At 33.6% G+C, this 15,859-nt stretch overlaps 1 protein-coding gene across 3 annotated transcripts in view; it reads left to right on the top strand.

The window, feature by feature from the left end:
- The window catches only part of map3k20a (mitogen-activated protein kinase kinase kinase 20a), a 62,602-nt gene that overhangs the window by 18,269 nt on the left and 28,474 nt on the right, over positions 1-15,859 (top strand). For 2 of the 3 annotated variants that reach the window (XM_067408648.1, XM_067408647.1), the window contains 7 exons: positions 830-916; positions 1,009-1,083; positions 3,423-3,529; positions 5,551-5,686; positions 13,461-13,505; positions 13,582-13,609; positions 14,531-14,664. In XM_067408648.1, coding sequence (XP_067264749.1) covers positions 830-916; positions 1,009-1,083; positions 3,423-3,529; positions 5,551-5,686; positions 13,461-13,505; positions 13,582-13,609; positions 14,531-14,664 — 612 coding nt within the window. The other variant, XM_067408650.1, reaches the window with a different exon arrangement.

Genomic DNA, 15,859 nt, shown 5'->3' with positions numbered 1-15,859 from the left:
AAAAAAAAAAAAAAAAAAAACTACTTTTGCAAAATAGTCCTATAGGTTTTTGGCTCAACCTGAATAAAACCACTGCAGTAAATGGCCAAATATAGCCAAAAGCCTATAAATCCTAACCAAAAACTCACAAAACTTCACAAAATTAGGTGAGTACATATGATTCTAAACAAGCATGCAAACTTTTATGGAGATTGGACTATAGGTGGCGCTATAACTTTTAAAAAGCTTTAAAGGCCTTACAGTGTTTGTACCCCGATAACTGCTGCTCGCAGCTATATTTTAAAGTGCTTTCTTATATTTGTTCAATTGAATATCATCTGGTTTAAATCTGTTTTGTTCAGTTTATCTAAAATAGGGATGTACGAGACTACTCGACGAAATAATACTGCTGCTGATAGTGAACATTGAAAAACTAGTTTAGTTTTTTCTTTGTACATTTTAAAAGTGGAAAACACATTTTACCTCAGAAAACAGAAAAGTTTTGTGTAGACTGTCAAACTGCCATATAACAAAAAAGCTTACTTATAGGCTTGTTATACTACTGGTTTAAAGGGGAAAAATATGAACGAAACTTGCTTGACAACATGAGGGTATTGTCTTTTGGAATTATGATCTTTGTGATAGATAATCAAATTGTTTTGTGTTTGGGAAAATAAATATTTTATCAATATTTAAGTTTTGAATCAAATACAGTATAATTTGAGAAAAACTAATAAATTTGGCTGTAAAAAATTAGAGTATTTTTGTTCAGTTGGTGGATTCACTGGGTTTTTGGCACATATAGTTCTCTTTTTCATATAGCTGTGAATTATGAGTATGTTTCTTTCAGGTCCTGTGGGAGATGTTGACGCGTGAAATTCCCTTCAAAGGTCTGGAGGGGCTGCAGGTGGCCTGGCTGGTGGTGGAGAAGAACGAGGTGATGGGAGATTCTGACTGGCTGTGTCACTGATGAAGTCTGTTCAGCAGTTTGATGTGTGCTTTTTGACATGTATCATGTGTTTTTTACAGAGGTTGACAATTCCCAGTTGCTGCCCAGCCAGTTTCGCCTGTCTGATGAGAAGCTGCTGGGTGACAGAACCAAAAGTAAGTTAAAAACATGCATGTTTACCACTGTATGTAAATGAGGTCATAAAGTAGATCATGACCACAGACTAAACCAAACCCAGTCACACAGGTTTGGAACGACATGAGACCGATATGAGACTACATGAGACCAAATACAGTAACAATTATGCAGTGCTTAAGAAGATTGGTAAAGTGCAATGCATGAATGCATGAATAATAGATAAGACATGCTGTTTGGTCAGGACATTAATAACCGCTGTCTTTATTAATATATGACTGTCTCTTATCCTGACATTTTTAATTCATCCAATCAAAGTTCATTTCATCTGCCTCATGTCAGGGCTTTTTTTTCCCCCTCTCAGTTTCACGCTGTCAGGTCGCACCTCTCCTCTGAACGCTCACACTCATTTAAGTGAGCTTCATAAATTCATGTTCACTGGCACTGACGTCTGCCTGTCACTCACAGAGCGCGGGCGTGCCAGAAAACAGTATCATAACAATCAAAAACACTCCGATTGCAAGTTGAGCTACACACAGCTGTCGTTAAACTCTGATGAGTATCATATGGACGATTCCTCAGTGCATTAAACGGATGAAAACTTAAAACTTTGACTGAAAAAGCTGTTAATGTGTCACACAGCCTGCTGGTTTTATCAACCGTTTCAACATTTCAAGCCCGTGTGAAAAAGAAGTGCCCTTAATTGTATTGAATGTGCACTTGTAGTGTACTTCAAAATCCTAAAAGTACATTTTAAAGAAACTGTACTTGCAGATAGTTAATAATGAAATAAAAAGTCACTTAAGTGTACTTAAAGAGAGAGTCTTTCTTAACACACTTAAGTACACTTTTAAATTCACTAATATTTAATAATGTCAAATTAAAAGTTTTACTTTAAAGTACAAAATCATTGTTTTAATAATCTTTTGTTGTGCTTTAAAGAAGTACACTTATAACATACTAAAGCACATGTAAATTATAATTTTAACTGAAGTCTAATAGATATTTAAAGTTAATATATTATTATATATTGTAAGTACTAAATTGCAAATTTATCATTACAAATAGTAATAATTACAAATATATTTAAATACATGACATACAAGCTTAACCATAAATTGACCATAAATGCTTGTCATACATTCAGCAATAACTTTAATATATTTCAAAGACAATAGAAGTAATTATGAAATTGCATATAAAAATGTACTTAAGTCCTACTTAAGAGGGTAAAAAAAAACACTTTAAAGTTGCTTGTAATATAAATTTAAATTGAATTGCAATTAATTTACAATTAAGTGTACAAAAATATTACATTCAGTTCACACTTAAGTATATTCTTTTTTTAAAAGCATATTATTTCCTGTTTTTAAAAGGATGCTTAAGTATTTTTGCCCAGGTAAAAATAAAGTATACTTGAATGCACTAAAAAATTATTTTAATTATTATTTATAGTGTATAACTATACGTATATTTGTACTTCAGTGCACTTAAAGTATACTAAATACCACTAATACTTAAATTGATTTTTAGTGCATTGAAATAAAGAACACTACCGCAAAAATATACAGAGTTTTATTAGTGTATTTCTTAAAAGTGTGCTTTTTAATGCTTAAAAACATTTGTTAGATCTTAGTAGTAATCCTAAGTTTAAATTAAATTGATTTTATTAAAAATATATTACTAATGTACTAGTTATAAGTACATTTTCCCAACTGTGGTACTTAAGTACACTTAATATAAATGCACTAATGTGCACTAACACTTAAATTGATTTTAAATGTAGTCAGATAAAGTAAACCAAATATACAGAAGTGTTTTATAAGTGCAACGCTTTACATGGAATTTAAGTGGATTTTTTTATATATAATCACTCACCCTCAATGAAATACATTTTTTTAATACAGAGATAGTATGTTAAAGCACATTTTAGTTCATATTCATGGTGTCTCAAAATAGCACAGTTTCTGTACACTTGTTCTTCTTGTACAGATGTTCTTAAGATTATCTCAAGTACTAAAGATGAATTTTTAGCATATTAAGTACAACATTAGTGCATGAAAATAGAGTAAATTACACATACTTTAAGTACATTATGGAAGTCTACTAAGTGTACTGAAATAAAGTGTATTTTAGAGCACTTTTTTTTCGTCTGGGTTCACTAGGGAGTGCTTGTGTGATTTTGGTGTAGTGTTCAGCAATAGTGATTATTGATAAGAATTTGAGTATGTTTTATTGGCCAGGCGAGCCTATCATCAGTGTATTACATATTTGCAATCGTTTAGAAGAGTTCAGTGTTTCAGAAAGTGTGTGTTGGAAATGCTGATGTTCTAATGCAGATGTTGTGATTGTGTTGTAGGACAGGCCAGTGTTCAAAGACATCCTGTGCACGCTGGAGTCCATGTGGAACGACAGTCAGTTACCTGAGGAGTGCAACACCTTCCTGCACAATAAAGCAGAGTGGAGGTACAGTAACACGATTACAATATCATTGATCAGCCTATACACCATAACATGTCTAACTCACACTATAAAAAATGCAACCATTCTGATTTAAAAACTGGAGTTTAAATGCTAGTTTTAATTGAACATTCAAAATGGTGCTTTAAATGTAATATGATATATATTTTTTATTTTTTTATTAACAAACTACCATGTGTGTCCCTTCACACACACACTGTGTACTGGTGGTCTAGAAAGTCCTGGGTGTTTGATGCTATATTAAGACCCTCTGGAATTGGGCCAGTATACAGGGACAGGAGGTTCCTGTCCCTCCCTGAAGCTAAACCGAGGAACAACAAATGAAGAAAAGAAATGTGATGTGTCAAAAAAGGGGAACTTTAGAACACATATGATTGTGAAATTCCAATAGCATTCATTAGAAAGAGACAGACAGGGAAATCAGTCACACAGGAAGTGTGGGGTTGAAGTTGGGCAAGCATGGTTTTAAGGGTGGGGCTTAACGGGACGGGCGGCTCTGATGGGAGGTGTTTGAGTTCCAGCTTCTGTCCATTTATAAATAACTGTTGTCTGAAGAGAATGTGTAGCTCCCTCTGCTGATTAAATCAGGTATTACACATTAACAGTGTCTCAGGCTTGCTTGTACCTACTCATTTATAATTAAAGAAACACCACTGGGTGATTCTGCACTAAATGTTGCCGGCCCGCTTAGAAAATGTCTTACTTTTGGAGGCATCTAGGGACTAAAGACAGCATTCATACATTTTTCTTTCATACATTTCTTTGTATGCTGTAACTGGTGGCCAAACCAGTAAAATCAGAGCAAGTGTAAACATGCTTTAATGAAAAATTTCATTTTTATACATATACTTCTACATATACCGTTTTAGACAGGTTTAACAAAAATATAAACACTATTAGAGCACTTTTAAGTGTTTTTGCCAACTGGTATAATGCATTTGAACATAGAAAATAGTTCAAGTAATTGATTATTGAAGATTATTCTGATTATTTTTAAAGATACATGATCTGGGTGAAACCATGGGCACTGGGTCTTGTCTTATATATAGATATATATATATATATATATATATATATATATATATATATAGATATATATTAGTGCTGCACAACGATTAATCGTTTGTAAAATAACGTCTGTGTTACGTAATATATGTGTGTGTTCTGTGTATAATAATTTTGTTTATATAAATTCATGCACCTTTATAAAATTAATAAATATATAAAATTAGAAATAAATATACATAGTTATATATATTTTATATATAAATATAACTTTTTTCTTAAATATATACATGTATGTGCATGTATTTATATCTACATAATTATTATACACAGAACACACACATATATTACGTAACACAAACTTTTATTTTGCAAACAATTAATCACGATTAATTGTTGTGCAGCCCTAAAATATATATATATATATATATATATATATATATATATATATATATATATATATATATATATATATATATATAAAATATATAAATTTAATAATGATATATTGATGCGTTGAACAATTTTGAAGAGTTTTTTTCTGTTGTTTTGGCCCCAAAGTCCAGTGATATTTTTTAAATAATTTATAATTATGTTGTTAAATTGCTATAGAAGCTTGTTTCTGCAACTGAATAAAAAATAAGGAAAAATTCAGAAATGTGAGATAAAATATCTTTTAAATTGTTTTTACTCCGTTGCAGAAACAAGCTTCCATAAATTGTCGATGTAATCCGAAAGTGTGACTGTGGGTATAAAATGTGTCAAAATGGAAAGCAGTACGTAATATTAAAATGTTCAAAAAATGTATTACTTTTATTTATCTAATCTTGAATATAATCATGTACATCGCCATAAATATTTCCATATTAGTGCATCAATATATGACACATTATGCAGTAAAATATTTAGGTATGTTCTCATTAATCACTTGTTTATGAATATTGATATGTTTATGAATAGGGATATGGTGTTGATGAATCTGTTGTGTATTGTGTGAGCAGGTGTGAGATTGAGGCGACTCTAGAGCGTCTGAAGCGGTTGGAAAGAGATCTGAGCACCAAAGAACAAGTGCTGAAAGAAAGAGAGAGACGGTTAAAGATGTGGGAGAGAAAACTCATCGAGCAGTCCAACACACCGGTGAGTCCCTCGACTCCTCGCTCTAACTGAAAAAAAATTTTTTAAGACAATTTTCTGTCATCATTTACTCTCATGTTTTTCCAGACCTTTTGTTTCATTAGTAGACCATAAAAAGAAGATGTTACGTTCTTACAGCAGTGGTCAAAAGTGATGTTTAGAGGGGATATTTGTTTTTTATGACCCTACAAGTTCAATTAAACCATCAAAATATGAGGAAAATATGGTTGGACTTGGTTAGCATATATTTTTCTGACAAAATTACTTGGCAAACTACAGCTACAGGCTTTATTTTATTATGCAAAAATAATACGTTATTAATATTTAATTGTTTTTTGCATGTGTTCATAATTGTTTTTTTGTTTTTTTTGTATAGCAGCCTGGCCAAAAATAATGTCTGCACAATTTGGCATGTTTCATTGCATTATTATGACAAATAATACAATTGATTCCAAGCAATATGCTTACAAAATCATTAACAATATTATTATAATAAAGAGTGAAGATGTACATTTTCCTAGGCTGGACATCACCTTTAGCCACTGTTGTGCTTCTTTAAAGCATGACTATAGTTTATTAAAACATAATGATTTAAAATGTACTGTAAAATAAAACTTTGAGTGCACTATGTACTTAAGTGTGTTAAAAAAGTAAAAAATATACCTTTAAGATTTGAAGTACACTACAATTGCACATTCAGTACACCACTCTTGACATTGAAAATGTTGTTGTGTGCCAGTTTTCGGCGGTTGAGTAAATGAAGACATTTTGAGTGAACTGTTCCTTTAAGAGCTCTCTCTAACACACATTAACACAAGTCACTCACGTTACCTGCAGCTCACATGTCCATCATGAGATGTGTTGTTTCGCTTCATGACTAAAACAGACTACAGCCGCAGCGGATCCTTTACATTTATATAACCATTTGGCAGACGCATTTATACCAATCAGCTTACATTAGGTCCACTTATACACTCCATGGGGATCAAACCCATGACCTTGACATGCTAGTGCCCTGCTTTACTGCATAAGCTACAGAAACGCTGCACAAATAAACAGCAATGTTGTCAGGTTGTTTCAGGAGTATTTAGGGCACAAGTGAGGCCAGTGCTGCAAAAAAGGAATCCTTTCATTGGCTGCTTGTCTTCACCTGTACGCTTGGCAACTCTTTATTTTGATGGTCCACCTTAGACATTCTACTGAATATAAGTAACTTTGCAACAACATGTTGTTTTGTTTTACCTGCCTGGGGACTACAGATGTAAACGGGCAAATTAACTTGTGAAATATTTTTATTGTACACAGTGCATCATATTGCAGTGTCATCATCAGTTTACCTAAAATAGAAGGGGTGAATGTTTTACGCATCATTTACATGTAGGCATGTGACGGTATCAAATTTTCATGTTGCGATTAATTGCTGAAGCTCGTCACAGTTGTTATTAAACAGTAACTAAGAAATTAACAATAACTAAGAATAATTAATGCTTTATAAGTATTTTTCATTGTCAGTTTGGTAATAATGAATTAACATGTTAACTAATGAAGCTGTATGTTTTCAAAGTTTTACTGAATAGCAAATAATCAGAACATTCTAATCATTAGGGCATGTTGTAGTCCAGATTAAAATATAAAAATGTTTAAGTTTGAAAATAAATATCCTTTTAAGTCTTTTTTAAGTATTCAGTATTTGGTGCTGTGATGAACAACATTGAGATTACAAAAAAATGAATGGCTGTTTGAAGCATTTTAAAAACTTCACTAGCGCAGTTGCTTTGTTTCCGGGGTAACCGCTGCATTTCTACTGTTCCATCAGCACCTTCTGCTGTCAGAGAGTGAACGCACACTTTCATTCAGCTCATCTCCTTCACTGGTTCCGCCATGCGCTTCTCGTGCACGTTGGAATTGTTTACATCTGAGCGCGTGTCCTTTTGACGCAGAATCCAGCAGTGTTGTGCATTTTATACGGTTGATGGGGAAAGTATCCTTAAATGCATTATAAAAATTAATAATTGGTGATAAATTATTATTTATGATATTTTGAAGTGCCCTTGATAACTATATCCTTGTTATTCATATTCATTATCGTGATATATCACATTACCGAATGTGTATTTACATGTGGTCGGGAGTCGGGAAATACAAACATTTTCATGAATCTGCTAATTTATGTTAGAGTAGCTTAATGAATGGCTTACACAAAAATTTGTTCTGCTCGTGTTTCAACAATGAGGCCCATTGTCCCTATGAAATAAATAAACATGTCAACTGATTCTACTGATCTAAACCTAAACACCTAACTCTAACCTTACAGTTTACTACAGTTTAATAATACAGTAGAGTTAGTTGACATGTAGTTGCAAAGTTACCAGAATGTCTAAAGTGGACTATCGAAATAAAGTGTAACCGTACGCTTTACATTCATTGCCTTCTAAAATCATTCTTCTCTCAAATTTGGTTTCTGTTTCTGGAGTTTATGAACTGATTTCCTTTCCTTCATTTCTTCTTTTTCTGTGTCTTTCTTTTTCTTTTTCTGTGTTTTTATTTATTTTAATTGTCATATTCTCTGTCTGTTTTCATCTGCCTTTCCTCGTTCTCTCAGTTCTTTCTTCCCCTGGCCGCAGCGTTAAGCTCAGAGTTGTTTTTTGAGTCGAGCGTGGAGGAGTTGAGTTCAGAGGTGTCGTGTCAGATCGGCAGTGCTGCTGATGGAGAGCTGCAGGCCATCTGGAGGGAGTTTGGTGAGATGTTTCCTCTGGAGTTCCCGTCGGCTCCTCTGCTGCAGGCCGATCGCATCTCCTCCAAGACCTTCTCCCATAGACAGGGGCGCAAGATCACCATGCCTTTGGGCTTGGCTGTGTTTGACTCATCTGATGATAGTGATTAGGACTGTAATAAGGTGTCCATTTAATTTGCCTACCCCTATAGTGTGGTTAAAATGAATTTATATGCACTGTCTTAATATGTCAGATATAATTGATGAATAATTATGCTTTTAATAAGGATAGATCTTTATATAGAATGTAGAAAAAAATTATATTTTAACCAAAAAAATATACACTACCAGTGAAAAGTTTGGACATACGTTTTTTTTTTTTTTATTATTATTCTTTTTTTAAATTATTGTTTTACAGATTTTTATAGAAGCTTTCCACCACAGAATAAAAAATAAAAAAAGGTAACTTCGACTTTTTATCTCACAATTCAGATTTTTTTTCTCACAATTGTGAGACAAAATTCAGAATTGTGAGTTAAAAAACTCACACTGACCTTTTTTATATTTTATTATGTGGCAGAAGCTTCCATAGATTTTAGAATAATTGTAAATTCATCAAAACACAAACTAATGTAAAACAATAATGAATTACTTAATATACAGTTATATATATACGAATATACTATAATATACAAATCCTTTTGAAGTGAATTGAAAACAGCGCAGGAAAGAACGTGTTCTTGACAAGTCGACAACACGAGCCAAAGTCTTCTAGTCTCAGCTACAGCTACAGTGTTTGAGGGTCAAAGTTAGACATTGTTCATAAGCAGGCAATGAAGACCATATTCTGGCATTATGCAATTTTTTTCATCAGGAAGTGAGACTGGAGAGTGAGACTTTAGAATTGGTTCTTTCTTTTAGGAGACAAAAACTCATTTATCTGCACTTTGGTCTTTGAAACTTTGCAGGGCTTTTACATTCACAATCAGCTATATTACACACTACATTAAAGGTAATATCCCAAAAAAAAAAAAAAAACATAATAGGGGCACTTTAAATTGTATACGCAGCACACTCTTTCCTTCAATACCCATGTCAACTCAATTATATAAAAGAGCGCACAACATATACAACATAACATATATTTTGTAAATAAAGGCACAGTTTGTTTTTGTCTACAAAACTAATTTGACCATTTAAAAGATCTTTAGGATAAGGAGAAACATAAACTCAATCCACACATTTCACTGGTAGTGCACCTCAAGTGGTCATATCAAAATGAACTGGTTTAATTCAAGTTTGTTTAGAAATCAAATGAGAAATAGCTTCTTAAGGCACACATTTAGTTACAGTGTGTTTGTGCTGTTTGAATCTTTTTTTCCATCAGGAACAGTATTTATTTGCTGGAGAAAATATGCTGTTTTTGTAAGAAGAGTTTTAAGTGGACATAAGTCGTCTGTCGTGTGCCGTGGAGGTTAGAGCAGTCACTTTCTTTGATTCTCTGTAAAGGCTGTATTAGGTGAGGCCGCTTGACGCCCACCGGGTCCTTATGGATGTTATTTATGGCAAATGAAGTGGATGTATAGCCACATGCTGAGGAGAGCGAGAGAGAACAGCATGTCAGCGTGGCAAGGACAGCGCGCACTTACGAACAACTGACATTTCACTGACATTAAGATTGGCCAATTTGAGCAGTGTGAAGACTGTGAGGAACTCACACACCATCAAGAGAGAGAGAGAGAGAGAGAATAAAAAACATGAGCAAGAAAGAGTATTTCAATATTTCTTCCAGTAGAAATGAAATGTGTTACAGTCAAGTATCTGTTCTTTATTCACACTTTCCTAGGAAACCTGAAAAAAAGAAAGAAATTACAGCACAGTTCACTAGATATACCACTGATATTAATTCAGTTAAAGACTTTTATATTATATATATAAAAAAAAAAAAATCTAAGTATAATATAATATTAATGAAATAATGAGCTACTTAAGTGTACTTACAGAGAGCACACTTTGAAGTGCATTTGAAATTATTATGTTTGAATAATCATTTTATCATGATTCAAAGAAGCACAGTGAAAGAAATTTTGAACAGGTAAACGCTTTAAACTAATTGGACTCAGCAGTAACGTCACCTAAATGAGCAATATCACACAAGTAGCCGTGCGATATAGCTGAATATCAGCACGGCTGTGATTCGGCCGTAGGTAATATCGCACAACTACGAGTGTGATATTGCATTTATACAACAGTTCGACGGCACAGGAGTGTAAATAAATAAGAAATAAAAATGGAGTGTCTTTAAAACCCTCTTTTGTACAGAACTACTTCCTTCCGCCACAAATTCAAATCTCAAATTGACAGTTTGACCAAACCTTCGTTACTAATTGATAATAGTAATAGTAACGAAGGAATGTTGAGTCCCTCCATTGAAACTCATTTTTATTTTGTACAGTATTATTGAGAGAGAGAGAGAGAGGGGAGGGGGTATAATAATATTATATCCATTATAAAAATATGTTTGAATGTCTGCTGAGGAAAGCGATCTCTTTATTTGTCCTTTTTACAGTTAAAGACATTTTCCATAATTGCGCTAAAACAATGTCCTTTGTTTACAAAAGTCCCTTTCAATTTAAAAGTCTCTTGCGACTGACTCATCCACCATCTAATGGTGTATTAAACTTTCACTCAATCCATATTATGTACTAATGAACGCATTCTCAGTATCAAATACATATTATTTATTAAATAATATTTATTGAACAACAATATTTAAATTAACAACAATAGCCATTATAAATTACAATAGGAAATAAACACAATTGTACAATTCAGTTAAAATGTACAAAAGCAGCACTCTACAGGATGTCACCTAAATATAGCCTTAACATTAAATTATTAAATTTAACATAGCACAATTTAATTTGCTCAGTAGCAAGTAATAGATTAATTAAGACCAACGATTGCCCATTTTATGTACCCAAAATGAATTATATCTCATGTTTAACCACTATATCAGCGGCAAATCACCGAAGCACTGGCTGAGATCAAGCTGTTCTCGGCGGGTACACGAGCACTGAACGGCTGCTGATGGCCTGGAGCTCGCATCTCCAAAAACGTCTAAACAAATTGTAAAAAAGGGGCTATGATTAAATATCAGTCACATATTTCAGGTCTAAACAACTACATTCTGACCTTAAAACTACAGTTCGTAGTATAACAAGTCTAGTATTTGTAAAAAATACAGTGGATTTGCTCGCCAGTCATGACAGTCGCTTCAAGCGGAGTGATACAAACGATAAAAAAGGTAGTTATCTGCTGTTATCACTAGAATATCGCACAGCTCTGGGCCAATATGATTCGAGAACCAGAAAGAACTGTTTTATAAATAATAATACGTAACGATTCGATTCAATCAGAAAGTTGCTGATTTGGAAAACTCTACATAGCAACAGCCATAAAAATAGCGTTCTGTCCTTGACTTGATTTCAATAGAGTTAGCAGGTTTCTAAGCTAGTGCTACACACAAAACACAGAAATATGCAATACATTAGTCCATTTATGATTATCCTGAACTGTTTCTGTAGGTACTTGTTGGATTTACTTAAAAAAAGTAGTCCACGAAACTATATTGAGTACTTTGTACAAATGACAATTTAATTGTATGAACAAAAGAAATTCAATTAAAGCTGACTTTTCTTTGAGTAAATACAAATCATTTGAATTTGTCACTGTTACATTATATTTATATGTACTTAATACAGGCTTCACTCTTCTGCATAATGGTAACCACAAAATTCAAAAATATTAAGAAACTCCTCTAAATGTCCAACATAACTGAACATTAAACACTAACATAAACTAACAACATCTTTCCCTATACTGAAAAACACACAAAATAACACTTTAATCCCTAAATTTACTCTCTTATGCAGTCCCTTGCAAAGCATGCTGGAAACTATGGATCCACTGCCCAATTATGTCAACAAAATTTGTGCGTTTCACTCATCAATGTTAAGTTGACTGAACAAACACTGATTAAGTAAAGCTGACAATACTCATTTTTAGTAGACACAACTCGGTTAAGTCAAGTTCATGTAGTTACATGTGTTTTTAAATTAATGTGAACAAGGTGGTTTGAGTGAAACTAACAACAGTGAAAGTTTATTTTTTTGAGTGTTGGTAAAACATTTGCATGTGTTATTTGTTATAGGTAAAACTTTAATAACACTATGAGCATTAGTTTTGACACCATTAAATATTGATATTATCCCCCTCATTGTTTCTTCATGCTGTCTTTATATTTTATCGTTGATAGAGTGTCTTTTCTCTATGAGAAATGTCTCTCATATCAATGATGTAAGTGAGACTAATATCCTTTACTGATGTCTAAAATATGTATTTACTGAAAACACTCAGTACATGCAAAATTGTCTTGCTGAAATAAAAGACTGTGACTGTTTTAACTTGTAACACAATGATTAATCTCATATTGTGTAACAGTCTGTCTGTCTAAATGTCTGTCAATCAATCAATCAATCTGTCCGTCAGATGGAACTTGATTATGTTCTTAGAATTTAGAAGAAAGTGTATGGAATAGTTGAACTTGACACATAACCTGGGATACCACTTCACATCCTGTTAATAAGCTGTCAACTCAAAAAAAAAAAAACTGAGATACAGAATAAAGACCAAATGCCAGCTTTTATCTCATAAAAGAATCCAAATTTGCTAATAAAGAAATGAGATTAAACACCGTAAAACATCCTCATGAAGAAAACACACACACACACACAAATAATGGATTTTTGCTGATGTGTTTAGAAAATATCTAGATGTAAAATGTCTAACTTTGTAAAACTTTGCATCAGTTTTTCATTTTTTACACGTAAATCAAACATTGTTCAATTGAGTGTGGCTATTCAGTCGTTCTTATTGTTAATACCTGAACTTCATATTATAAGAACACTAGCAGAATATTTAGGTAAATCTGACAGGTGAACACGATGACAGTAGCCCGTACGCACATGTGAGTGTTTCTGCTCTTCTGTCCGTCTCCGACAGCTTCTTCCAAACCTGGCGATCCACTCCTGGACTGAAGAACATGTGGTGGGTAGAGTATTTTCTCACGCTATTGAAATAACTTTCAGATTTTTGGTATTTTTTAACATCTTTGTCTTTACAGCATTTCTGGATGGAGCAGATCTTTGAAGGTGAGATTCTTCTTCACCTCTGACATTGATTAACCGTTTATTTAAAGCTGCTTTATTCATCAAAGAAACCTGAAACCTATTTTTGACATTGATAATAATATTTTTTTCTTGAGAAGCAAATCAGCATATTAGAATGATTTCTGGAGTAATGATGCTGAAAATTCAGCTTTGATCACATGAATAAATTGCATTTTATGATACACTGCCTGGCCAAAATAAAGTCGCTGTTTGGATTATTATGTTTCTAGCATGTTTTATGTTTGGGAGCAGTTCTTTTAACCCTAATTGATGGAGTGTGTAGCTTTTCATTTCTTAAACAACCATGTAGGAAGACACATCATGGCCATATGCCAGCCAGGATGACGATGTCAAGATTCATCAGGCTCAAATTGTGAAAGAATGGTTGGGAGGAGCATGAAGAATCACTTTCACACATGAATTGGCACCAGACCTTAAATTCATTGAAAGTTTTTGGGATGTTCTGAAGGAGACTTTACAGAGTGCTCACCTCTTGCATTGTCAGTACAAGATCTTGAGCAAAAATTGATGCACCTCTTGATTGAAATAAATGTGATGTTATTTCTGCCAAGTGGTGCATCAAGTTTTGGTCAAGTTTTGATAATGCAAGAGTTAAGCACTCTTGTCAATTTTGACCGGACAGTGGATATTACAAACGTTACATTTTAAAATGTAACAATATTTCACATTATTACTGTTTTTACAGTTTTATTTCTTTCAAAAACATTAAATCTTACAGACCCTAACTTCTACGATAGTGTGTTTTCATATAAAGGTTTCTTTGATGATTCAATTTTTAGGTGTAAGGCTAGAAGGATAGAAAATATCATTAGCTCAGTATAAGAACATTAAAAATTGATGGTATGATAGAGAGATGAGCGTGTGTGTGTGTGTGTGCCGGAGGTGATGGAGAGCTGCAGCAGTACGCTGAGGTGTTCAAGCAGAATCACATCACAGGACAGAGACTCCTGCTGCTGTCTGAGAATGACATGAGAGATCTGGGAGTGACGTCAAAAGGACACATCATACATCTGAAGGTGCCAAGCTACTTCCTCCACTATTACAGTTCTTAGCTTTTAAAATGTTAGCACTGGTCATGCTATAGTGGGCTAAACAGTTCATTAGCACACATTTAAATGTTATTAGCACACTGAAGAGTTATATATGAAATTTTTGTATTATTATTATTATTTTTAAATGATTCACTGTTACTTATTTAGTATGGTATTCATGATTATTTGTCTCTGAAAACTTATAAAGTATAAGTATCTTAGAATCCTAGTAGGCTTCTAGAGATTTGTGGATTTTCCAAATGCCAGAAATGGAACTTATTGTGCAATTTGAATCTCACATGCTCCACAGATTTAGTCCAACAGGATTGCAAAATATATTAGGGTCCCACTTTATATTAAGTGTCTTTAACTACTATGTACTAACATTTTATTTATCCCTCTGGTGCTGTTCAGTTATTTTTGACTGAAAATTTTTATGTATAGTTTTTTTGTTGTTGTTTTTTTTACTTTGTCGGAATGGTACAAAACTTGGGAAAGGTTTTGGCACTTGCTGCGCGAACGCACACACACAAATTATGATTCAAAAAGGTTAAAGGTACAATATGTAAAATTTTTGCAGTAAAATATCCAAAAACCACTAGGCTAGTGTTATATATTTTGTCCATCTGATTACTAACAATATCTCTAATGTTTTCAACTACCTGTAAATCATGAGAAAATTCCCATTCTAAACAGTGACACGGGGCAGTGCAGTCGCCTGTCAATGACGTCAATTATCTTTGTTACCACCTTTACTGACGTAAAAACCACATGACAACAGTGCCGTGGACAAATGCGGAAGTAGTGTCTAGCGTCCAGCAAACCACTAGCTTGCTTCAAGCAGTTCCTTATTTACTTCTTGCACGTTTTATGGTGGATTGTGTAACTTATTTATGGAACATAATTACTGTTTACCATCTGCCGCTGGTTCTGTCGACAAGGACAGCTCCCGTAAACTCATGACCGGAAAAGCGGAAGCGGCGCCGACGACTGTGTCATAATAAAAGTCCCGCTGCTCGTGAGGCGTGTGTTGATCAATCGCTTCAGCTCCTCGTGAGGCTCCCGCAACACTCGGTCCTGCTCTGCTTCATACTACAGTAATGTTAATAATCGCATCCACGAACATGAGTTCTTCCAGACTCAAATCCATATTCTTTTGCACCGTCCATTGAGATGGAGA

This window comes from Chanodichthys erythropterus, chromosome 14 (assembly GCF_024489055.1).
Source record: "Chanodichthys erythropterus isolate Z2021 chromosome 14, ASM2448905v1, whole genome shotgun sequence".
Taxonomy (NCBI): Eukaryota; Metazoa; Chordata; class Actinopteri; order Cypriniformes; family Xenocyprididae; genus Chanodichthys; species Chanodichthys erythropterus.
This window is presented reverse-complemented; position numbering and strand designations above follow the sequence as displayed.